The following is a 26,859-nucleotide window of genomic DNA, read 5'->3' on the forward strand; positions in this document are numbered from 1 at the left end:
CATACACTAGATACATACCCCTATGCAAAATTATTCTCCACCTCCACAGGCCATCATGTAAAAATTCACTTGCTATTTTAACTAATGAAGAATGTTTAGATTTGAACTATTAAATGAAACTTAGGTCAGCATGTAAAATATATATTTGAGATCAATGGGAATTAAGTAATTACCACAATAGTTCAAGGGACATATAGTTGCAATAGTTTAATAAGCAGTGTTAAATGCACAGTTTGCTGCATCTGAACACTGTTTATTTTCTCTTATGGATGACCGTATGAATGCAGATAGACAGCTCCAAAAGCAATTAATTGTACTACATACAAGACAAAGTTCGATTGATTAATTTGCTATTTAGAAATCATTCAGCTTTATATTTGTGTTATTCCAAAACTGATATTACAATATTGTAAACAGAAGATAGGTTTTAGCATATAAATTCAAATATATACTAAGTTCAAACCAGTTTTTATGGCAAACTGTCAAATACAATACAGACATTTCCAAGGTGACTGTACCATTTACAACAGAGTTGGTTAAACTCACAATAGTTTAAAAACTTATAGCAGAGTCATGGGCATCATTAGAGACACTTGGGGAATTATTACAGTTTTCCCCTTTTTCTAGACTGACAGAACCCTGGCAGATATTGGATCAAAATGCTAGAAAGTGATTTGTCTTTTGCCTGAATTGGAAAACTGAATTAGTTTGTGTTTTTATTTGTGCTTTAATGTTTACAGCCATGGTCAGTGCTCAGGGTCACTTAGATTTAGCTGCAGAAACCATTCATGCAAGTGAAAAGCATCTCAAATATAGTACCTGTAATTTTAGATGTTCATGCTGAAGAGAATCATTTTCTATAATGATGTTCCTCTAGCAAACAGTGCATTTTAGCTCCACTAAATTGAGGCATAAACATTCTACCAATTGGCACTAATAAAAAATGCATTTACACTTGGCAGCCCATTTCGCATCACCAAATTAGATATACAAATTCCACTTTGAAATTGACTTGGTGCATTTCAAAAATAGCTACCAAGACCACTAGGTTAGTAAAATAAATTAAAATTAATCAAAGTATAGGAAGAGTCTAAGTAATAATGAGTAAAAGCTTCAATAATTTCTATGTTTACTGCTGTAGTTTCTCCAAATATAATTATATCCTATTTTCAAAATTATGGTCTTGCTTTCAATATTCAAAAGAGCAAAAATTTAATCTTAAATCAAATTTTCAGAAAGCTCCATACCCACACTTCAATTTTGAACTTAGAGCTATACATTTAGTTTATTTTTAGTCATGATTTAATGTTCTGCCAATTGAATCTGAAGTTCCTTCAATTTATCTTCCATGTTTTTGTACTTAAACTATCATTGTTGCTTAGACTTCTTCCCTGTATTAGCTCCAGAGAACAGTAAAATCTACACAAAATTTTATTGCATTCATACAAGAGAGGGAACAACAATGGTGAAATACAACAAATACTATGATGCAATTTTACATTTATTAAACTACAGTTCAAAGCACAAATTTACACATTCTAAATAGTTTATACTAACATTGCTAACGAATTCACACTTGTTTCCCATTGATATTTCATATATCTGGGGAAAGACAACTTTACAAGACTTTCTAACAGAAATCCTTAGTATAAAAACTGTACTTGTATGTAAACTGTTTAACAGAGAACCCAAGTGATGGGTTTCCATCTCAACTAAGTCATCCATTTTGTTGCATATTTTGTTTAACTACTGAGGGATTAAATGATCTGACATTTCAGGATGTTTATTATGTAAGCTTTACTTCCCCAGTGAATTTAGTTGTAGCTGGTTTGCCTGGTCCCAATTGATTTCAAGTTTCAATAATTCATTCAAGATTGTTCCACTTTTCCTTCACTCTGGAATGTTGTGACCAGACAAGATTATAGACAAGCAACTGCAGGGCTAAATGTAGCATTAGTGCCTGTTTAAGCTGCAATAGAAAAGCCATCTTCAGAGCTCAGCTGAATGCAAGAAGGCACAAAGCAGAAATTCTTCATCAGTGTGTCAGAGATAAATCCAGCATCTTGCATTTCACACCTGAAGTAAAAATACAGATATTCAAGCAACAACTGGGTAGGGTAGGATAAACATTCTTATTCAAAGAATAAGCAAAACTTTATTTCCAGCCATTATGCCAAGTCATTTTTTTATTATTTATTTGCCATAGTATATAGAAATAATTTCCTTAGGGGTTTTTTTTGTTGTATTTTGTGAAAATTGATTCCAAGGATAGACCTTTTAAGATTAGCTAAATGTGTATTTAGACAATCTTTACTAAGCTGTTACTAAGTTTCTTATGAGATCAGTAAGGCCAAAAACAGCTTACCTATGAAAGGGTAAATCATGTTTCAAACTGAATAGAAATGTAAAGAGCTCAGCATTGTAGTTACTATTCTAAAGCTGGAATCTTTTACAAAATGATTGCTACAAAAATGCCATACCCTCCCCCAACATAGCTTACATTGTTCAAATGTACACAGTCGTTATATTTGTTTTCATCAAAGTTTAAGTTAATGAGCCAAGGTGGCGCAGCAGTTAGAGTGCAGTACTGCAGGCCACTTTAGCTGACTGTGTTCAGCAGGTCAGCGGTTCAAATCTCACCGGCTCAAGGTTGACTCAGCCTTCCATCCTTCCGAGGTAGGTAAAATGAGGACCCAGATTGTTGGGGGCAATGTAAATATATATATATATATATATATATATATATATATATATATATATATATATATATATACATACATTGCTTACTGGTGTACACCGCTTAGAGAGTGCTTGCACTTAAAAGCGGTATATAAGTCTCATAAATAAATTTAATATGTGCTATGTATGTATGTATGGGGGGGGGCAGATAAGGGACCTTGTCCAAAAATTGAAATATAATTGAGAGAACACATTAATTATGATTTAACTTTTGATGTAACTATGTTAGAAATCTTTTATTCTCAAATATCAGAAATATACCTTCTTTTAATTTACCAGCAGCAGCACAATAACGCAATGTAAGCTTACCAGGTACGGATTGACATTACGTAGTAAATGGGTGGCCTTTGGAAATCATTAAAAGCAGGTTGTTCACCCAAAGAACCAGAACCCATATTGTCAAAGAGCAGCCAGTCTCCAATATTCAGCTCAGGGAGTAGACAGTTTTCCACAATTTGATCAAGCTCATCACAGGATGGCCCCCAAAGACTGCTTGCAAACAGAGGCTCATCTTCCTTGTATTTCTAAAGAAAAACATTTCTGACAGTTATGTATTACTCTGAACAGCAATTGTTGAATAACTTACTTATGAGCAGCAAAATGTAGTCCAAAGTAATTTACCAAAGACTTTAGAGCCTGTAGCATATAAGTGTAATCTTACCTTGTGAACCTCTGGAATAGTAGTCAAATTCTCAGATAGCTTGCTTGCAAAAGAACCATAAACACCATCATTCATGTAGTAAATGAAGACAGGTTCATCGTTCTGGGTTTGTTCCACTGTAAAATAAGCAACCAAATACAAATTGCACAGTAAATTTCGATTTATGGCAGTGCTTTGTTTTTAAACGCTATAGCTTTTTCATGAGTATGTGTTACATGAGTATGAAAAGAGTTAACAGATTTAGAAGCATGACCTTACTGAAATATATAAAAACATTTTATAACAAATGGTTACGTAACAGATATAAAACTTATTTGTTGCTCAATACTGTCTGATCACAAAGATGCAAATTATAATAGGTTGCTTTTTTTTTTCAAGTGATCATTTGTACATTTGCATTTATGGGAGCTGCACCTCCACAGATTCATCATCAGAAACTTCTGATATCTGAGGTTTTTAGGCAGGAGGCATAAGCTATGCATACTCTTGATTCTTGTGCCTCCCCACTATAGTATCCAAACCCTTTAGGTGCTAGTGAGGCTGGTCAGAAAAGTACAAGAAGTAAATGCACAGATAACTATGTTGCAAAAATATCACAGATGCAACATAGCTAAATGTGTTGATTTATTGTTGAAAATAAACAATATACACATGGAAGATCTAAATGCAATGCACAAAAATCAGGGTATGTCTATGTTTCATTCCTTACAAAACCATTGCTCAGTGGAATGCACTGATTTAGGAGCCTTGAAATGTCTGTAATACAACACAGAGATCCTGATTCATTGGGTGGAACACAGAGAAGAATTTATATAAGGTGAAAGGATTCAGACAAGTCCTCCAGTAAATATCGTCTGAAAGCGGCCATTTTATCCCACAAATAATAATGGTAAAGACTCAACATGTACAAAAAAAGGTCAGCTGCAGCATAATTTTAGAGTCCTGTGGTATCTGACTTTCTATCTGCCTGGTCTGTCAGCATGAAATGAGAACAGTTATGCTGATAATCTTGCTTCCATTATAATTAATAAGGACGGAGTTCTGAAAAAAATGACTATAATTATCCAAAACACGGGAGTCTTTCTGGTCTCCCAAGATTTTTTTTTTAAAATTAAGAATATTTTTGCCATAAGCTATTAAAAGCATTTAATAAAAATAAAAGAATTGCCAGAGCATCTGGTGGGGATCATGCCAAACTAGACATCCCTGAAGCAACAGGAATGGTATTTACAGTGGAATTAGCAGCCAGATTGGTCCATTCAAGTTTTTCCAGATAAAGGAGGAATTCTGAGATTGCTCATTTGCACTTGATATTTGCTCCTCATGAGTACACTGCATGAGTTGAGGTTTCTAGAGTTAGCTCATAAGTTGAACAGCTGGGAGTTTGAGGGATTTCAACCAAGCTCGTGGCCTATTATGGAGTCTATTATATAGCCACAAAGTTGAGCCAAACTTCATTTCTTAATCACTTTTGGATGCATTTAATTTATAGCTAAAAAGGGATTTTCTAAGCAGCAACATAAGATTCCATCTGGTGAGTTCCGATAGAAAAGGTTTTAAGGACTTAAAAATTCTTGGCAAAAAGCTAGCAACAGTTATTGTAAAAAAGTATAAAATGGATAAAGGGACAATTACTTTGAAAGATTATTTTTGGTAAAAGTGCTTTTGAATAAAATTAGACAAATAAATCAGCTGTTTAGGGGAATGTTTTTCTTTTATTATTACTGAATGCAGACAACTGGTGGATTTTACAAAAGAGAAGATAAAGGTAATGTGAGTCAGACTGTGATGCTGACTATAGCTATAAGAATGTGGATTGTTATTGTCACATAAGAATGTGATTTTAACTACAGCCATTAGAGAGAAAGTATTAAAGGCACAGTAAGATGACTGAGGAAAAGCTTTTCCCTTTTCCTTTCTCCTTGTTTAAGACACTTTCTGGATTACAATATTATAATGGCAACCAGAAAAGTGGTGAGAATGAAGGGGAAGAGAAGATTCCTTAAACAACCTGCAAAGACAGGAATTACACAGGATTTGCCTCAGAAAATGTTAGAGGAATATTAAAGTGACTAAATCACTTGATATCAAACTGATAGCTTTTAAAACAAAATGGATGAAAGATTTGCAAATGTGAAAGACTCTGCAAAGTTATAATTATACAGTAAGAGAGAAACTTATAATTGTATTTATAACTGCTGCAAAGGAAATTGGAGGCACATTCTTTTCTTTTTTTGCACTTTTAGCTTTCTCGTTTTTTTTTCTTACTTTATATTAAGTTTATTTTTAAAAATATCTTTAATAAAATTATATTAAAAACCTGAAAGATCTGAAAGACAATAAATATCAAGGACTTATCGAACCCTGAAATTTCAATTAATATTTTCAAGCTTTATTTCCAGCCAAGGGCACTGGTCCTTTAGAGCAATTTCTCCATATAGAAGCAACTCTCATCTGGAGGAAACTGTGTTGATTGCATATAGTGGCATCACATGAGGAAAAGGAAGAAGTATCAGATGATACAGAATCAGAATTTAACTTTATGTGAATACATATGGGTCAGCTGAGGTATCAGTAAATCCAAGGAAGTGATTGCAAATATGACACAGGAACCTATTACAACAGATACAGTTGTGATTTTAATACTGCTGATCTTGAGCTAGATGAAAAGTCACAGATAGTAGATCAGATGAAGTGGCAGTAACTGAACAATGCTTAGTAGTTGTGGGTTTAATAGGGATCATGAAACTACAGAAGTAATCAAGTGTGGAGAATAAGGATGAGGCAGAGTAGAAATCTTCACATCAAAATCAAGAAGCCAGATAAGTAACCTAATGATATGAATTAGAGCCCTAATTAAAGATGAAAAAGATCCAACCACCACAGAAGATAACTTAAGAGACCACTGTTCAATTAGCTATATCACTGCTTCTTCATTTTATTTTGCTTTGCTTCAGAAAGTGTTTGGAAAATCTTTCTGGGAACAGGCCAGTACAAATTTGATACAATGATATCAAGCAAACTGAAAGTTTCAAGAAGTGCTATTGAATCAGATGATCATTCTCCATCTCTACCCATTCTAGAAGCAAGGGCAACAGACTGGGCGTACTAGCAGACACATCACTTACAAGGAACATTTTCTTCCAAAGGACAGGTCAAAGCCAGGAAAAGTGGTTTTTTCTTGCCTGTTTAGAAATTAGGTGTACCTTAATTACAGTAAGATAGCCTCTTGACAAAGAAGGCAAGGGCTGGCAAACAATTATTAGCTGGCAAAAGCTTGCGGTTGTATTTCAAGCATTTTTGAAAAAACTCGAGATGCTGTAGTCCAAACATCTAGCAGAAGTTTTGCTAAAAGTTCACTGATGCTGAAGAACAAAAAGGACAAAAGGGAAGATGTAATAATTTGGCAGGGAAGATGAGAATGAAAAGGCAAAAGTAGGTAACAATTATAAACGAACATGGAATTTTCTTCAACTGTGAAAAAAACACACAAATCAAATGACTGTTTCTATCATTGCAATGAAGCATAGAATGTGTCTCCCACAAAAAAATGTTCTCAGATACAGAAAGTGCCGGAGACTGCCATTGCCAAAGTGATGCATACATATAATGCAAAGATGAAGAAAAAAATATTTTACAAGGAAATTATTTACAGGTTTGTTCAGCCTGAACTTTTTCCAACTATGACTTAGTTTTCGAAAACTAAAGAAGACAATTTAAGGACTGTTTCTTATTCAGCTAACTAAATGGGCCCTTTGTTCTACCAATTACCTCTTACAAAGCTACTCAAAGAAATTTAGCTTTCTGGAAAACTTCCTATGGCTTGATTTTGTCATTCCTTTATAAATGCTTATTTTAAAATACTCTGCATAAACCTCAGCTTTGCTGGCTGAGGAATTCTGGGAGTTGAAGTCCACAAGTCTTAAAGTTGCCAAGGTTGAGAACCCCTGGCATAAACTAAGGTTAATTTCTCTTAAAAGAAAAACCTGGATAATCTAAAAGGGGAATCATAGTTGAAAGCTAGGATCCAAAATAATGTTTGGTTTTACAGTTTTTATACTGATATAAATATTTGCCAGTTTTGCTTACATTTATTGAGAAGAGGGTCACTAGATTGAACAGCTTTCTTTGCAAAAATATTAACTGCTAGAGTAAATGCTGAAGAAACGTAATAGCATCCAGGCTCTGCAATCACAGTTACACCAGATTCTTCAGGAAAGTAGGTACCAATCAGCGGAATGATAACACGATTAATCTAAAAAAATAGAAGATGAACATTTGAAAGTTCTCTGCTAAATTGGAGCAATCACAACCTGATAAAATTGTGGAGTCCTTGGTACTCTCTGAGATATAATAAAATAAATATATATTCACTCGCGGGTGGGAAATTAACTGAAGAAAATATTATGACTATCACAACTTACCCTTCATGAAAAAAACATCTATCAATGGTTATTAGCATTATAGCTACTTAACAGATAGATCCAGCATTTGAGGTGGAGAACATAATTATGTGACACAGTTGTTGCTAAAGGCAATGATTTATGACCAAAATTACACCAAAGGCATGTATGCTCAATAGAATAGTTTTCTGCTCTGCCCAGTTATTCTCCACACATTGTTTTAAAGAGCTCTTAGAGCAATGCATGGCAACTACCTTAAACTATGTTCTTGCCACCTCTTGGCTATCAACCATTATTTAGCCATAAATAACTGGCAGTTCCTGACCCTGATCAGTTTAATAACAAGCCAACTGTTCTTGGTTTTTTTCTTCCAATAACCATGTTATATACACCTAACAGAATGATTTCCCAATCAGAATAAATCAAAGTTGGAGCCCATAAGCAAACTGTTAAAAAAGTAATGGCTTCCCTTTCTGGCTTATTCTACCGTATATGCCGGCGTATAAGGCGACTTCCGCAACCGCTAAAATCGGCGCCAAAGATGGGGGTTGTCTTATATGCCGAATCGTCTTATACGACGGAAATACTGGTAGTTTCTGGCGTATAAGACAACGTTCTAGGAATGCGGTTCAGCGACAAAGACGGAGGTCTTATACACCGGCTCGCCTTGTACGCCGGCATATACGGTACCTGTAAATTGTTAATCACACCAGTTTCACATGTTGTAATAATGGAAAACAATTAAATTCTAGTTGCCTTTGAAATAAATGCAATACAAGCCAGTGGAAAATATTAAAAAAAACTACCATACAATTATTTATAAAAGCATGCTACTTTTTGTCATACAGCAATTCTAAAAAAAAAAATTAAAAGTATGTAATTTTCTATAAATACTTTGTTGTTTTAGCTGCAATATAGTTTGAGTCCAACAATTATTGTCCACAACCAGATTTGCTGCCATTTTTGAAGATGCTACAAAATTGGATTTTGCTCATACAACACACAGCTTCAAGCCCCATTTCCCTGCATTGGTTCATCTCCAATGTAGATTCAGAATCCTCATTAAATTGAAAAGATCTTAATGGTGCACATATATTGAATTCCACCTGAACCTACATAAACCTTGGCTTTATGGAAGCCAAGCATATACAACTATATTGTTAAGACTGCTTCAGTCCAGACATTTATAGACAACTTTCCTGAAATTAAAGCACAAGCCCAATGTTGGGGTGCAAAGGACTTGCTGTGCTCTTGTTAATTATGTCCAATTTGTGGATGTTTCAAGTTCTACACTTAAATACTGTGTATAAAATGTTTATATTTTAATAACATTTTTTGTATTTTTAATAATGACTGCTTTTTATGTATTATTTTATTTTATTGTATGCTGTCCGAAGTCACTTTTTATGATATGGCTAGCCATATAAATTTGATAAATAAGCAAACAGTACATTGTACTGTAAATGCGACTTGTAAATGTTGCTTGTTGCCAAAGTAACCTTATAGTTTACATCCATAGTACTATAAACAGAAGTTTGAATTGAATAAAATGACAGGCCAAATTCTACAAGAAAGATATTTCCTTTATTGGAAAAGGATCTAACTTCATACCTCTTCCAGATCAAGTTCATGATCTGTGAAACCACCACCAATGTTCAACATATTCAAGGTAAAGCCAAATTCTTCCTAAAATAGAAATGCATAAAGTTTGTGGTATATATCATATTACGTAGTTATTCTTTTCAAATGTTTACTCTTAATATTTACAACTCCTCAACTAAGTACCCTGTTCCATTGCTACAAGCAATTCTATAGCTTAAAAAAAGAACTAAAAGTTAATAGATGTTGGATAGAAAGAAAAAATAACTATTTATATTAAATATGAAACTAATATTGCAAATATTGTAGCTTGGATCCGATAAATGGCTAGTGGAACTCTGGTCACAGCACTGAAGTTTCTCATTTCTTACTTCCTACTGCAATCCTCTATGCCCCCTGAAAACCATTTCTAATGCCGGAACAACTTCCTGAAACATCTCATTTGTGATCTGGGACTTTATATCAGGAAAAAGAGTCTCCCCACCTCTTATTTTGTGCACTCAGATGTGCCTTTCAAAATAGCTATCAACCCACTGAATCCAGCCATTGTAACAAAAAAACCCCATGTTTAGTGTAGAAATGTGACATTACCATAAGTTTTAAATCAGTTAAAACAAATTAGCTACATTTAAAAAAAAAGTTTCTTGTTAAGGAAGTGTAAAACTTTCTATGTTCTGTGCACAGAACAGCCAATATAGGGTGCATGTATATGTGTCCACTTCCAAACTGAAGCATAAGGGTGCGGCCTAGGCACCAACACAAAACTCTCATATACAAGCCCAAATGTTTTCAGATGGGAAAACAAGAAAAAGGTCAGGCCATTGTATCAGCTAAGAGGAAACAGAGAAAAGAAAAACTTGGAAGATCCTGTCCCCCAAGATATGCTGTACTTGAAATCTAGAGTGGTGGCACACAGTGACTCTTAGAACCCTTGACTTTAAGCACAATATATCTAGCTGGGAAGACTGAGGAAAAGGGCAGGCAGGCTGATAGTAAGCCTCCTCCTGCCACTGTAATATCCAACTAGCCCATTTGAGAGGGACAGGCAGACACATGGAGTATACTGCATTTTAATTCAAACACGGCAACAACTAAAAGGAACAAGAAAAGGAGGATTAGGCAAGGCAGCAGACAGGCCACGTGGAGACGAAGCAAGCAAGTCATCCCCTTAAACATCTCTTGATTTTTTTTCTTAACACACTCAAAATGTGTCTGTTTTAGTTTGGACAAACCATGAGTTACTCAATCCAGAATGGTACAGCCAAACTTCTAAACACATTTCCCACTCTGGACAGATTCCTAGCTTCTTATATCAAGATGATCTGAACTTACAGATACATATACTCAAGTTTTACTGTACTTACAGCCATATCAAATACACAACGGGCATCAGAAATAGCATCTTTGTATGCTTGAGATTCCATGCAAGGGTTTGACACGTGAAACCTTAAAAAAAAAAAAAAACTAGAAGTTACATGAGATAACATTACATTATTGTTAGAAACAAAGATGTTTTAGCTTACATTAAGCTAAAGATATCTTTTAATTTCTCAAATCCACCAAATAATGTAACAGCTAAAATATTAATAAAAAGAATCTTGGGTACACATAAGTTAAGAAATAATTAAACTAAATGTCAGTGTGGGTGATGTTTTCCAATATTTTTTTCCTCCACAATTCAATTGGGCATTTCTGATTCTCTTGCAATATGAAGAAATGCTCTGGTACATTTTCACAAGCGCTTTATACAGATATAGTCTTAAATAATTGCTTCAGCTATACATAATTTTCACAATGGTCAAGATCACTTTTTCTTTAAAAATAGCTTCAGTTATCCAAATTAAACATTGGATTTTTTTGGAAATAAATGTTCTTTATTTTTATTTAACCATTTACACTTAATAAAGCCATTTTTCTAGGCTGCAAACAAAAAATGCTGACTTAAGATCAAGTTAATTTATTTTATCTTGCAAATAAATCTGAAGATCAAGAACTAGCACATAGTATAGGTGATCTTGTCAAGAAATTAACAAGATGCATGAAGAATGCTGAAGAATAATTGAGCCTAAATGTTTTAATCCCAAATGTAATAGTTTGCAATTTGGCTTTAAAAATTAATCAACTTGAAGCAAGAAACTACTTTTCTTTCGGTACCATTAATGCCTTTAATTTGATGCTATACACATTAAGTATTTGTATTTCTGTAAGATATCAATATACACAAAAAGCTATATACTGTAAATAAGTGATTCCTGCTATAAGCACTTATTTGGAAGAGTTTATCCTATAAAAGAATGTTATGTGCATTTTCACAACATATACTGAAATTCTTGGTCAACCTTAACTGTAATTTTACATGTACTCCTAATGCCTTCTTTCCACCAAATTTTCAATACCGATGACAGCAAGAAGTGGAGGAATATTACAGGTCTACTCACTTAACACCAACTATTTGGACATTCAGCTCCTTAGCACATTCCATGAGATGACGACAATTCTTCAGGGTAGTGCCAAACTTCAGAGTCATCTCTTCATCTCCATTTATGTCTTCTGTGGCAATATGAAGTAAGAGCCTAAGAGAAGGGGAAGATGATTGGGGCACAGTTGGTTTACAGCAGCATCAGCACATGTGAAGCCTGAAGACTGTCAGAAGCAGGTTGATTATGTTGTCATTACTCCAATTCTGTCGACGGATGAGTCATGTGAACCTAATAAAAACAATCCTGTACAGAGAGAAAACTACCAATTAGGGCCTAAAACATGGAGTCAGAAAAGACATGGGGGGTGGAAATGCAGCTGCTAAAGACTGTTGTAGCAGAAAGTCTGTTGAATGCTGCAATGAAAAGCCATTACCTTAGTACAATTATAATCCATGTTCCTTTAAAGACAGATGTTAAATATGGTACACTGCTGGATATTGAAGCAAACTTATACCTTTGTCTTATACCTTTCCTTTAATTATGGACAAATAGGAGAGCTTACTTCTTTCACTAAAACCTAAATAAACTGTTGGAAATTCAAAGTTTCTATTCCTTCCAGTCTCTAGAATAAAAGATTTATTTGCAAACTGAGTATCAGTTAAGTGTCAGAATTTCTCTTAGACATTGGAATAATATAAATAAAAAAGAGCCGAGGTGGCGCAGCAGTTAGAGTGCAGTACTGCAGGCCACTTTAGCTGACTGTGTTCAGCAGGTCAGCGGTTCAAATCTCACCGGCTCAAGGTTGACTCAGCCTTCCATCCTTCCGAGGTAGGTAAAATGAGGACCCAGATTGTTGGGGGCAATGTAAATATATATATACATTGCTTACTGGTGTACACCGCTTAGAGAGTGCTTGCACTTAAAGCGATATATAAGTCTCATAAATAAATAAATAAATATATTTATTGCTGCAGATTTAGCATAATCTTCAAGAATTGGTACATTTGTACCTCCAGAAATAATAGTATTGCCTGTTTTCCATTAATACAGCCAACAAAACTTACTACATAGATAGCTTGCCAAATATCATTATCGGAGTATTATAGTATCAGAATAGTGGTCAACAACAAATACAGATTTATCCCTAAACCCATGCAACCAAATATTGTCCATTATTCTTTTTAATTCAATTATTTGATCATAGAGTGCTATGCTTCAATGACTTTCAGTAACATGGGAGACGATAAAGCATTTCTGACATGTATAAATCATTACCCGATTACATAGCTATACTACAACTATGCTTTTATGCAGAACTTGAAATTAGACAAATAATTATCTGCTGCAGAACTCATTTTTTGATCCTTTGTGTAACAAAAGAAACTTTCAGAATTGTAAACAACCAGAGTAAGGCAAGTATAGACATGCAAGGCTTTTTTTTGGTTAAATTATTATTTCCAAGGATCACATACTTACCTCTAAAAGGTTTATCTCTTTTAGATAATCCTCCTTCTTTCATGCTGCTGCTATCCCTGTAACCTAGAAAAAAGCTTGATGTGCATCGCTGGTGCAGCATCATAATTCTGTCACACAGCATAGTGAGCCATTCCAGATTTGTACTTGATTTTCTCCTCTGAAACTTTCTGGATACTAAAGGGACCTTGAGGCAATTTTCACAGATGGTCATCTGATCAGAAATTTAATTCATGCCAGACTCCCAAGCAACATAGGGATATATACATATAATATAAATTGGTTTCTTATTCTTGACTGCCCACATAGTCTTGACAGGAACAACTTCTGTGTCAAGGAGTTTTAAGGTATGTTGATAAAGTATTATCAATAAAGATTAGTACTTTTTAAAAGCAGTTCTTAAAAAGAAACTGAAATGGATCAAAAAATACTAAACTCTTAATAATCATCCATTTTAAATTGGAAAACAAAACTGATGCATGGTAGAACTGTAAATAAATATTACTATATAATATTAGAAATACACTTTAGAAATGTATCTTTTTTTTACTTGACTCCCACATTAAAATTAATAAATTTAAGCTTACTTTGCTTTTGAATGGTTTCTAGCAATTTTCTTTAATTCCAATTCATTGTCACATGTCAAGATGTTTACTCCAATTTTTGCTGCATATTTTATCTGAGAAGCTTGCTTGCAAGGACTGGTGAATATAATGTTTTCAGGAGAAACACCCAAGTCTTGAACCAATGCCATTTCAGTCTAAACAGAAAACATAGTTTTAAAATCACTTTTAATCTTAGAAACAAAATTTTAGAAATCAATTGGCCAAAAGATTAAGAATAAATAAATCTTCAATCACAATCATCAATTTATCCATGAGCTTTATAAAGGAAGGCTTCTAAAAACAAAGTATCACCATATAAATTGCCTTATGTCCAAAGACCAATTAAGCTCTAAAACTTTCTTAGGAATTATTTCCTCAGATTTATGTTGGTGAGGTTAGCATTAACTAGAACAGGGGTCCCCAAGCCCTGGTACTTGGACCACTACCAGGCCGTAGCATGCCAGCAATCGGTCCGCACAAACAAGCAAAGCCCCATCTGCAAGATGCAGGCAGCACAGAAAACCATGCATCCTCCGGTCTGCATAAAAACCTCTCTCCACGGAACCAGTCCCTGGTGCCCAAAAGGTTGGGGACCTCTGAACTAGAAATTTTAAGAGAATGAGGAACTCTGAAGACTTACTTTATTTGAGCATGCAAACCCAGTTCCAAGAGCTGATAGTATCTCGAGTACACCAGGGGTGGAATTACATTTTAGGCTGTAAAACGGCTTTATTGGTGCCATCACATTCTGCCAGTGAATATGTTGCTTGATCAAGTTTCCCAGATCTCCAATAAAAAAACTATTTTTTCCAGTCTATAAAGGAAGCATTTTAATCTACAGTTAACAATGAAGAATCTTTAGTAAATTAGCCAACAAATTTAGAGAACATGTATCATTTTCTTAATTATTGCACCAAATGGTTAATTTTTTATTTTAACTACATGTAACTCATAAAAATTATGATTAATCAGAACACGTACGAAGCTGTAAAATTTATATATGTAAAAAGTAAATATAATGGGAATAGGATGTAAAAACAGCTTACAAGGCTATGCTCATAAATGTAGTTGTCAACGACATCTGCAATGTTCATTCCTTCATCCAGCAAGCCAATGGAGTAGTTTGCATCCTCAAGAAATCCTTTCATCTCAGCCGTATTCCGCAAAGCCGACAGTCATAAACCAAGAAACACAAGGAACAGGCTACAAAGCCTTAGGGCTGGATCCTTAAATTATGCAACAAACTGTTTAAAAAAAAAATAATTCAGGCCCATTTTAGTTTGGATTATATATGGATAACCATTCATGTGGAAAACTACTGTTCTGAAGAAAGATATTATAGATTCATGTAGCAAAAAAGGATTTAATATCTGACCCTTCCAACTTTGTTATTCTATGTCTATGTCTTCTTCAATTTTTAGGCTGTAGAAAGAATAGTACATACATATTGTTTCAAGTTCTCAAAATAGCTATGTGCCCTCAAGAAAATAGGCATTTGAGTTAAGGAGGCATTAATAAGTATAACAAGGAACTTTAGAGCCAGGTGGCCAAGTTATCAGCATCTCCTTAACTCAAATTGTAATTGTGCAGCCATAGTGCGAGTCCAGAAAAACTTGCAGCTTGAAGTTCTGACCAGTGCAATATATATGCCCATTCTCATTTCAAAGTACCTTTTTGGCTCCATGCTTGGAAAAATTGCATATTCTCAAAAGAAAACAAATCAATATTACTCTTTGATATTATTTAAATTTTTCATTAAGGATTTAAAAAAATTAAAGTCAATCTATCTTAAAAATCCAAGACCACATTGAGAGAAACAAAGTTCCTCAGTTTTAGCTACCACTTTTCCATTTTTCTAGCTTAGAATGATGTAGCTATCTCCTGTGGTTTTGTTAAAATGTTTCTTCCAGAAATGTAAAGGTCATCTGCATGCACAATTAAATAATTCAAATGCCTAACCCAGATAATAGTGATTAGGCTACAACCACAACCATCCTACAGAATAATAATAGAAATAGTCTCTTTTCTATAGCCATCAATGGAAGGAAAAAGCTGAAAACATAATTAATGGGACGTGAATATACAACCAGACAAGGCAATACTAAAGAATACTCTGTTCCCAGTAAATTAATATTTAATTGACTTTTCCCTCAATCATTCCAAAGTAGAACTTGAACAAAAACAACAAGCTGAGCAGATATTACATTTCCAGAATGATTAGCAAATATTAGCAATCAAATTATTCAGGGCAACCTTGGGAAACTTTGCTATTATAAGAGGTATTTAGTTTATTATTTTTGTTTGGACAAGAGGAGCCAGCACAAACATAGTATGACTATTTAGTCTTATGAAACAACTAAATAAACCCATATCTCATAGGATCTTACATGTTTCTTCTTGACAGTTTACCTGGGAGATAATGATTTAATAAAGATGTATCAAATATTTTGCAGACGAGTCATTGTATAGCAAGCTACATGATTATATCTTCTTTTGAAAAAAAAATGTGTTTAATGTTGAATTTAGGGATTACAATCCACTTTAAAAACTCATTATGTCTTCAGATAATTTAGTAATAGAGGCCAGCTTTTATGGCATCAAACTAGAAACATGGGAGACCATGAGTTCTAGACCCATCATAGGCAGGAAACCAACTGGGTGATCTTAGGCTAGTCATTTTCTCGCAGCCCTAGTAAGAAGACAATGGCAAACCACTTCCAAAAATATTGCCATGAAAACTGCAGACTTGTCCAGGCAGTTTCCAAAATTGAGACACAACTGAATGAAATAAAAGAAACCAGAGAGTTGTCTTCATATAATGATTTAAGGCACCAGGTTAGAAACTGAGTTGTAGTTCCGCCTTAGGTAAAAGTTTCCACTATCCAGTCATGTCTGACTCTAGAGGGTGGTGCTCATCTCTGTTTCTTAGTGGAGAGAGCCAGCATTTTCCGAAGACATTTCTTTGGTCATATGGCCAATATGACTATATGCTGAGGTGCATGAAATACTGTTACTTTCTCACTGAAGTGGTACCTATTTATCTACTTGCATTTACATGTTTTCAAACTGCTAGGTTTGGGCAGGGGCTGGGGCAAGTAACGGGAGCTCACCTTGTTGAATGGTGCTCAGGTCTCAAATCTGGGCTGCCATCTTTCCAGGTGATTACTTCAGCATCTTTAACTGAGCCATCGTGCCCCTATCTTAGACATGAAGCCAACTGGGCTACTATGGTCTAGTCACTTCCTCTCAGTCATCAGAAGACAATAGCAAATTATTTCCAAGAATCCTGCAATCAAAACTGCAGGGATTGGCCAAGGCATTTTCTACAAGTCAAGACTTACTTGAGGGTACCACATCCAAAAGATTTTAATAAGGAAAGTTGTCATATCAAAATATTATGCGTATGTATGTGCACTATAAGTCTACAGTAACTAAGAGACAATTAAACAGGGCTATAATTGTGTGGACAGGAGAAATCCATGAACTCCATCATGCCTTATAGTAGAAAAAACAGACCCACATGGTGTACTCTCTGCCAAGGTTCAGGAATTAGTAGTGTTAGCGGCTTCAGCCAAACAACAGCAGCAACCTCATGGCTAGTTCTTTACTGGTTTTAATGTTTTTTGTTTTTAATGTTTTAAAATGTTTTACATTTTTAATAGTAATATGTTTTGAACTGTAATATTAATTAAAAAAATGTAGAGTCTTAGAAAACTGTTGATAGGGGCCATAACACTATTAATTTTTGAAATAAATGCAGAGTTTTACTGAATTATGACGAGTTAGATTATATCAAAATTTGATAACAGAGAACGTTAGGTGATCAACTTAAAAATAACATGTGATTTATTGTTGTTCAGATAGCTGTGTACCAACTGAGAAATCAGACTTACATGGACAAGTTAGGAGATGGAACCCTACTATCATCAGCTAGGTTCCCAAGGTGGCTCCGCGTTGAAGTCGAACTGTTCTCGATAAAGCACTTCTCCTAAACCCTCTGGATAGTTGTAAACTCGATCAGAGAGCTTGCCCTATGAAGAAAATATAGCCAAGTATTCATCAATTCAGAAAATCCAGATCCATAAAACAAATATTTCACTATGTTGATTCTAAACCACTGGCATGATATTTAATTAAAATTGTTCAATTCACAAGCTTCTCAAGGCTTGTTTTTCAAAAATAAATTTCAAACATCAACATATAGCTTCACACATCTGGCCCAACAATATGAAGTCTTCCCATTTCTTCAACAGCCCCTATTCCATAAGAATATCAGGAAACTTGAGTATATCTGTATCATCTATTTCCAAATTTATGGTCTAAAATATCTCATAGGTCTGTGGAAAAAAACACATTGGTAAAGACATGTTTGAGGTGAAATAAAGAACTGGGCAACAGTATCTATTCTAAGTCATAAACATGGTATTTGTTTTTAACAAAATGTGACTGTTTAAAAAACAGTAAATAAGAGCATGTTTCTGCCCATATTGGCCAGGTATGCAAATCCCACAAAGGAGTAATTTATGGTGCAGGGTAACCAAATCCTGTGGATACCAAAACTCCTCCAGCAAAACTGTGTAGTGGATAAGATATTTTGGGGATGGTATCAAGACTATCATAAGATAAAATATAGCAGGATACACAGAGCTTAGGTAAGCCAAGGTTTAACCAAAAAATAACCTGTGTGATCATATTCAATGCTTGACTAATAAGCTTAATAAAAAATCTGACTTATTTGCAAGCTAGACTAATGAAAGCAGCACTAGTTTATTAAAAATTGATAGATAATAGCTGTAAGTATGAGGAGTGATATCTAGTAATTAAATCCAGACAGACCATTTTGATGGAAGGGAAATGAATGTAACTGGCGATCCATTTTTGCACCTCCATCAACAGGTAAATTCCATACGCTGACATAATAAATTGTGCTTTGTGGAGAGGACAAGATATGCTAAATGCCAGAGAGTCTACTGTAATTCTGCTAAGATAGTGATAGTCTACCTATCTACCTCTGCAGTGTAATGATCCAACAGAAAGAATGGTCTTGTATCTCTCCTTCTGATAGCAAATTGCTCACCCAAGCACCAAAGGAATAGGAACATTAGGTGGAGGGATAATATCTATTAAGGTTGGTCAATGAGATTAAATAGTTCTCTTCATTAATCTGAGTTAATTTTCTATTTATCACTCCCTTTTGCCTATATTGATTTCAGAACAAGAGGATCATGGAATATATTCCTAGTAATTCTACTTAGGACATAGATTCTAACTTTTCCATTAATGAGAACGTAAGATTGATCGACTGTGAATACTTCTAAGTAGCTATGCTGTTACTGAGAGATATACTAAAGGAACAATTACTTTCAAACTTTTAATCAATAAACCTATGCTACATTTGTAAAACATTTTGTTGCCTTCTATGTTTGGTGTTATTACTACAGGTAGAAATTCTAAAATGGCTTAAAGTTAGGCCCAATTTTCCATTTTAATATTACTAAATGTTTCATGAAATCAGAAGGTTTGTTATCTGAATATCTACCTGAACTAAAGGTTCTAGTGAACTTATATAGAAAATTGTACTGTCATTTAAATAAATCTGCAGAAGAGATTTCAGTGATATCTCTAAAAGGTCTGACAAAAATTAAAGTAATAAAAGAGAGCAATCACTATAACCTGTATCCTCTGGCAGAAGTGGAAGTGAGGTAAGCCATTTTTTATTGTAATCTATTTTATGTATTCTTCATACAGTCTAGACACTGTTGTTCATTTGCATTCTCTTTTGCAGTATTCCACACCTACTTTAATTTTTTCCATAGCAACAATTTCAAGAAGAGAAGGAAAAACTTTTTTAAAGACCAGCAAATTTAATAAGTATGAAGTATAGTTATCACATGTAACTATTATATCATGTTTGGGTTAGATCTAACCTGAAATACTGTGTTTAGTTCTCAGCACTGGGAGTCTCTTTCAATCTGTGTGCAACTTGTGATTTTCCTGCCTTTCCTTTTTCCCATTCAATTGGTTCAACCATGCTTGGCTTCCAGGTCTATGCAAAATCAGCCAGATACTGCCACCTGTTAAGTCATTAATACTGTATTCTTTGAGCTATAAATGCAAATGTCACTAGAAGAGGGCAATATGTGTGGAAGGACCTGGAGATCATTCCAATGAAGAAAGGTTGCAATAGCTGACTAGATACACCTCAGAAAAAAATAGATCTAGCTTAAGCTATTAATATGAATAATATATCCCATTGTTTTAAATAAAGATGTGAACAAAGGGGTTGAAAATGTGTTTAAATTTAAACATTTGGAATAATCACGTGTTCAACCACTGAGACTCCCTCTAGTCCTTCATACTGCTTTTGCCAGCATAAAAGTTTTGGCTAGTCTTCCCAATTCACTTCCCAGGTAACTTTAAATTTAGGCATAGATCAATATGGACCATATACTTTGGCTGCCTTAGTTGATGGAATCCATGACAGAATTAACATACCATAACATACTTCTATCAAAAGCTCAAAAATATTAATATCATATGGTCATGTAATAATTTATTATCTTTTTGGATGGTGACTTAAATGTAGAATATTTAAATGTCAAAGATGTCAATGCAATGTTGAATTATACACCAAAACTTTGGAATCTGACTACTCATCAGGCTCTGTATTGCGCATAGCAGGTGGCTATAAGAATCATACTGAGAAATTGGAAATGTGGTATTATTCCAAATGACAAGGAATGGTTGTCAGAAATGTGCGAGCTACTTTTTGAAAAATGCAATATTCTCTAGCAATCAAAGCATGCTATAATATGTATTACTATGGGCTTTTATAATATTTTGTAAAAATTTTCAACAATATTTTCTCCTGATCATTTATGGTATGGTAGCTATTAGTAAAGCAGTGACTAGGTAAATATAAAATATGAGGTACATTTTTTAAAAGATTGTTTTGATTATATGTATGTGTGCGTGATTTTTTTTAGAAAAATAAGATTCTATTAAATGTTAAATCCTTTTGACTAAATATTCTATTGTGTTAAAAGCTTTTTTTAGGTACTATCCATACAAGAAGTTTCAATGCTCATTTATGAAAACAATCCACAGGATTTTTAAAAAAATAATCAAATGAATTATAAATCAGTTTACAAACTACAATTGTTGAAAATACATAGCAGCCATACAAAAGTCACCTTGTCTGGCATCGATTTCATGTACGTAGATATTACAGCATATATTTCTGTTTCATCCTTTTCATGCAAAGATAAACATGTAGCTGAAATTACACAGTCTTCTCAAAATGAGTTAAATATCTCAATAACACAAGAATCTCTGTACGCTCTTGTCAATATACAGACAATATTTAATGTGTAGTTTCAAACACAAATTGGGACCTACTTGTCTTCTTTCAGTTGTGATTCTTATGCAAGCATTTATTATAAATAGAATAGTACGTTTTAATATAACACCAATATCCAATACTTCCAAGAAGTTTATTAAGTTGTACTTTATGAAGAAAATACTTGAAATTTTCAGAGTTATAGTAAAGTTTATACATAACTATAAAGCATTATTTGTGCATAGTCACACTGTATGATTAACTACTTCCTATTCAAATTCATTCCCCAGATGTGCTAAAGTCAATAAATGTTTCAAAACAAATTACATGAATGTTACTTTCTTCTTTTAGTTCCATAATATTTAATTCCCTTAATATTTGTTTTCACAGCTAGCCTTAAACCTACTATTGTTAGCAGAGGGGCTATTTTTTATTCTGTTCTATATAATTAAGCTGGTTTCTTAAATGCTATTGTCTTTCTTCCTTCATTCCAAGTCATGATTAAGAAAGCAAGTAACATCTGAATCAACAATCTGTACTCCAAGCAAATTTTAAGCCATAAAGCTAAAGCCTACCTTTTTGGGGGGGGGGGAAACAAAGCAAAAATCAAAAGCAGAATAATCAATTTTTGTTATCTTCCCAGATGGTTCAACTGGCTTGATATTATTAAAATCCCTAAAGATCTATTGTGTGCCATAAATCCTTCAATTTAATTAACCCAAATTTGTCACTTTGTGGCTTGCTCTGAAGTTTGTTACAGTTCATCAGCTGCCAGCTTCTCTGTAGGTGGTTTAGGTTAATATGCCTGTTGTGTGACACAGAAGCTTCCAAGCTGTGCTATAAGTGGGCAAGTAAGAAAGGGAAGGGGATACCAATCCTACTGAGACATATGGGCTGGAGACATGTTATTACACAAGCCATGTTTCACAAGCCACGGCAGCAACAGTACTGTTGACACTACAGGAAGTAAAGAACTGGGCAGGACCAGTCCAGACTGGAACAGACTCTCCTCCTCTTTCACCAAGCTTATTCACTACCCAGCTGTTAGAAGGACCCGCCCACAAGACTTGGTTAAAAACACTCCCAGCTGTTAACTCACACACATAATTTCCAAATGTTATCATACTGTGAAGCAGAAACAAAAATTGGACAAATAATACTATTTCTTATGGGACTGCTATACATAAACCCAAGAACTGTGCTTCTTCTTAGTCTTTACTGGCACTAAAAAGCTAGGTTTCATTTTCATTTGAAATACATACAAACAGTACTTTCTTTTTATATGGTGCCGGCTTCACACTTCATTTATACTTCCAAGGCATATAACTTCCAATGTAACTGATAATACAAGCATTAACAATATCAAATGAAGAATGGAAGGGGCCACTCTGTGTAAGTACAATATGCCTTTTTCTCATATAATTAATACCCAGGAGTTCTGATGCATGTTCAGTTAATAATCTGTAACAATTCTGTTATTCTGGGAAAGGGGGCAGAATTAAGATGCTTTCCCCATCAGTTATTATAAATCAAGATTGCCAATTATGATCAATATAAATAAGGTGTTCATTTTATACATTAATATTATGACCAAAATAAGGGTCTTGTCTTATGACATTAAATAGCTTCATTATTTTTTCTCCAACCCCAGGATAAAATGTTTGTCAAGTTATATCATAACTGAGAAGCATTATAGTTATATTCCTTTTATCTATCCAATCTCTTCAATAAATTAGGTCAGACTAAGAAACAACTTTGTAACAACTAAACCAGCGGTTCTCAATCTATGGGGTCGATCGCCCATTTTTCGGGGGTCGCCAAAGGCGGCGATCCGCCATTTTCCGCGGTGCCGTGCATGCGCGCCGCGCATGGGGGCGGCGCCGCGCATGTGGGCCGCGCGTGGGGCCCCGCCGTGCATGCGTGGCGTGCGTGGGGCCCCGCCGCGCATGTGGGCCGCGCGTGGGGCCCCACCGCGCATGCGCGCCGCGCGTGGGGCCCCGCCCCCATGCGTGCGGCCCGGTGCATGCGCAGAACGTTTGTGTGACGGGGGTCGCCGTCACACAAACGTTGAGAAGCACTGAACTAAACTAATATATTCTTCCAATGTTTTCTAAAAGCCACATTTTTTACAACAAAAAACCAATCACCACTGATATGTACTAGAATAAGAAAGGAGGAATTCAGTTTATAAATACTTATTCACGATTACAAAATAAATCTATTGCTTTTGTTGGGCTATAATCCTATACTCCCTATCTTAGTTTTAAACAGCCACACAAGAGAAACAGTATTAATTCTATATTCCCAAACTGGGATGTTTTCTTTTACATATACTTCATAATTAACTTATACTTCTGCTCACCTACAACTGAATCAGTGTTGGTTTTACTTATTCCAAAACAATTAAAGCAGAAAATACTTGCTTACACTAAGAATTCAAGTAGACTTGATATATCAATTTATATTATATGAAGCAGCATGAATTTTAAAATATTTAGATCAAGGGTGTCAAACTGCCGGCCCATGGGCCGGACACATCATGCTGCGCCTAGTGGCAAAACTGTCCCAATATGTTGCGCGACATCACATGACGGCGCAAGTTTGACATGTCTGATCTAGATTAATAGACCATTCAAAAGATAATTTATATTTATTAAGCATTTTTAAACAGACTGCATGTCGTTCCAACAGTCCCTAACCTTTTGGGCAACAGGGACTGGTTCTGTGGAGATTTTTCTGCAGACCGGAGGGGGTGTGATTTCAGGTGCTGCCTGCATCCCACAGATGGGCTTTGCTTGTTTGCACAGCCCAGTTTCTGGCATGCCACGGCCCAGTGCCGGTCCACAGATTGGGGGTTGGGGACCCCTGTTCTAGTCTAACCCTCTGTTCAAGCAAGAGTCCCTATATCATTCCAGATAAGTGGCTATTCAGTCTCTTCCTAAAAGTTCCAAAGAACTGAATAAAGTACACATTCTTTAATGTCATTCTGGCTTATTGTAATACTGCTAACTGTGGATTTCTGATCCATAGAACTGCTGTAAATTTTGAACACATAGCAGAAACATTATCTGTGGATTTACTGAACCTCTTTAATTTGATATGACACAAATATCCCCAATGATTATGTTGGAAAATACATGCATATCTAACAGTTTTTTTATCATGAAATATCATAATTAAGGGGATTTTATTTTTAGTAAACTAGTCTTAAAGGTTAGGATCTAAGAAAGGCCTGTGATATTAATGCCACTCATTCAGGAAGATAAACTAATGTAAAAGAGAGTACCGTGAAACTGGTGTCACTTTATGTTGTCAACTATCATAATATCCACTTGATACTCTAATGAAGGACAACTTCATGACAAACAGTGGATATGAGATGCTGGTGCTTAAATTATGTCAAAACTATTTTTCTAAGCAAAGACACACTTCAGTTTTCCTCTGTAGTTTAATTACCACACTTCAGTCAGCCAACCTACCCGAGACGCTTAAGTAATCTGTGACAGGATCATCAACCCTTCATTTCTAATATCAGAAACAGAAGAATTCAGAGAATCCCCAATGTTCACAAGGAGAAGCCTTATTTTGGTACCAGTGAACAATATAAAGCAGTCTAGCTTGATCTCAACCTTCCCATGCACGCACACGGAGGCGGGAAGAAAGCTTTCCCATGTTACCAGCGGTCGTCATTTCTGACCCGTCACAAAATGGGATCCCAGTCTCCTGAGCCCAATCTCCCCAATCCACCCTGAGGAATGTCTGCCCGACAAAATAACGTTCCTCCCGGGGTCCAGAAGCACCACGCTGGCATCTCAGGGCGACGAGGGATCTCCTTTCTGCCGATCTGACAACGCCCACTCACCCACCCTCTCGACCCCGGTCTGTTCGTCTCCACCCGCCTCCCCTTTAGTGACAACAGGCTAAACGGCTGTTGCCTCTTCAGCCATTCCCGGCGAAGTGACCCAGTTCTGAGGCAGCCACACAAGCGGCGGCGGCGGCAGCTTCCCACTCTCTTCCACAGGAATCCGCCATATTAGAGCCGCCGCCGAGCCCCTCTGCTATGTTCTCCTCCGGGCGCTGCGCCTGGATTTCCACTTCTCGGCTCCCCTTCGATTCTCTCCCCTCAAATGCCCAGCGCCGGAGCAGACCGGGCGCCCGCCCCGCCGCAGACGGCGTCCGCCATGTTAGAATAGAAGCCGCTTCTCTCCCTCCGACACAGACATACGCACCACCGACCGCTCGGGTGGTTTCCCCCCCCCCTTCAGAAGTAAGGAGCAGGAGGCGGCGGCCAAGGCGCAGTCAAATGCACCCATACCGGGGCGCGAAGCACCCGCACTCCCCATCTTCAGTCACCAGCTGGGACTGGATGCCCAGCAGATCCCCGCCGGTGCTGAGAGCTGGTGTACTCCGCTTCTAGAGAGCCAAAATGCGTCCTCGGGACCCCGTGGAAGACGGCGACCAAGGCACGACCGCCTCCCCGCATCTAGTCTTGGTCGGCGGGGGAGGCTGTGGAGGCGGCTTCCTCCCGAGAACTTCGCGCCGATGTCACAAGGCAGCCCTCTACGGTGCCCCCCAGAAGGAAGGTGGGTGTCCCCCTCCATTCCACTCCCAGACATCTGTGAGATACGCCCGCACCCACAGAGACACGCCGCCTCGGAGGTTCTTTCCCTTTCCGGCCGGGTTTGGAGGGCAAGTTTTAGTCCCGGAGGGAGCGCCTCCTCTCTAGGGTATTCTACATCTACGCAGAGACACCTCGAAATCAGGCCCCGAATAATCAAATAACTGAATGACCGCATACTTACGTGGGACAACGGCCCGAAAGATTTGGTAAATCGTCTTCTCTTTTTAGGCGGAATTTTTAAAGAGTGATGTGGGAACCTACAGCAGAAATACAGGAGGCGGCAACGGCGCCTTCCAGGGCCATAGGCTGCGGGGGCGACCAGCGAAAGAGCGCAAATCTGCGCTGAGGCGGCGGAGCAGAAGCAGCCCAAACAAGCGGCACCGCGCGGAAAAAGGGGGATGAAAACTGGGAGGCGACGAGAGACCCGGGCGGCCAGAGAGACGGCGGGACGGCAACCGACACGAACAGCGAGCAGCGGAACACCGCGAGAAGGCAGAAGAGGAAGAAAGGCCGCAGCGAGGCGGCATTTATAAGAAAAGCCGGGCCAGAGGAGGGGCTCGGAGCCACGCGTCACAAGCGTGCAAGGAAGGAGGCGCCGCTTCCCCGCGGAGCACCAAAGGCGCGCGTGCGCACTTCCTCACTTCCCCCCCCGCCCGGCGCGAATTCCTCCAGCAGGGAAGACTTTGCGCATGTGCATCGGCGCGGCACGGGCGCAGCTTCTCCCAAAGATTCGAACAGGTTCCGAGGGGTAGGGGAGCTTGCTTTACCTCCGCCGAGCGCGTCCGTTGCAGTGTCCTCGCCTTCTTCGAAGAAGTGACAGAGTTAGGGTCGAAGGAGAGGCGATATCCAGTTCAGCACAAGAGGTGCTTATCGCTTTTCAGTTAAGAGATGCAAGTAAATCTTATTCCATGCGCTCTGCCTTGTTTTATAGAAGCGCTTCCAAGTTGCCTGCTCATGGGCTCAAACCCAACCGATGCGGCTGTCCTACAGTGGCATTTC

General features: G+C 36.7%; 1 protein-coding gene across 2 annotated transcripts; it reads right to left on the minus strand.

Moving 5' to 3' along the window:
• Positions 1-439: 439 nt before the first annotated feature.
• Positions 440-26,369, minus strand: AZIN1 (antizyme inhibitor 1). Of its 2 annotated transcripts, XM_039328921.1 has the most exons (12): positions 26,042-26,369; positions 17,794-17,931; positions 14,947-15,144; positions 14,541-14,714; positions 13,883-14,055; positions 11,841-11,975; positions 10,767-10,848; positions 9,415-9,489; positions 7,490-7,655; positions 3,401-3,516; positions 3,049-3,263; positions 440-2,076 (listed from the first exon to the last, which is right to left on the minus strand). In XM_039328921.1, the coding sequence occupies exons 3-12, from the start codon at positions 15,046-15,048 to the stop codon at positions 1,965-1,967; spliced, it is 1,350 nt and encodes a 449-aa protein (XP_039184855.1). In that variant the 5' UTR covers positions 15,049-15,144; positions 17,794-17,931; positions 26,042-26,369; the 3' UTR covers positions 440-1,964. The 2 variants fall into 2 exon arrangements, with proteins under 2 accessions (XP_039184855.1, XP_039184856.1); XM_039328922.1 differs by lacking the exons at positions 17,794-17,931; positions 26,042-26,369 and adding an exon at positions 17,011-17,127.
• Between the last annotated feature and the right edge of the window lie 490 nt (positions 26,370-26,859).

Source organism: Crotalus tigris, unplaced genomic scaffold, assembly GCF_016545835.1.
Source record: "Crotalus tigris isolate CLP2741 ecotype Arizona unplaced genomic scaffold, ASM1654583v1 scf7180000024384.25900115:4084858, whole genome shotgun sequence".
Taxonomy (NCBI): Eukaryota; Metazoa; Chordata; class Lepidosauria; order Squamata; family Viperidae; genus Crotalus; species Crotalus tigris.

Coding starts and splice junctions, on each gene's coding strand:
- AZIN1 (XM_039328921.1), bottom strand. CDS start 15,048: ATGAAAGGATTTCTTGAGGATGCAAACTACTCCATTGGCTTGCTGGAT. Junction 14,056..14,540: donor GGTTTGCATGCTCAAATAAA/GTAAGTCTTCAG, acceptor TTTTCTGTTTAG/ACTGAAATGGCATTGGTTCA. Junction 11,976..13,882: donor AGAAACCATTCAAAAGCAAA/GTAAGCTTAAAT, acceptor CCCTTCTCTTAG/GCTCTTACTTCATATTGCCA.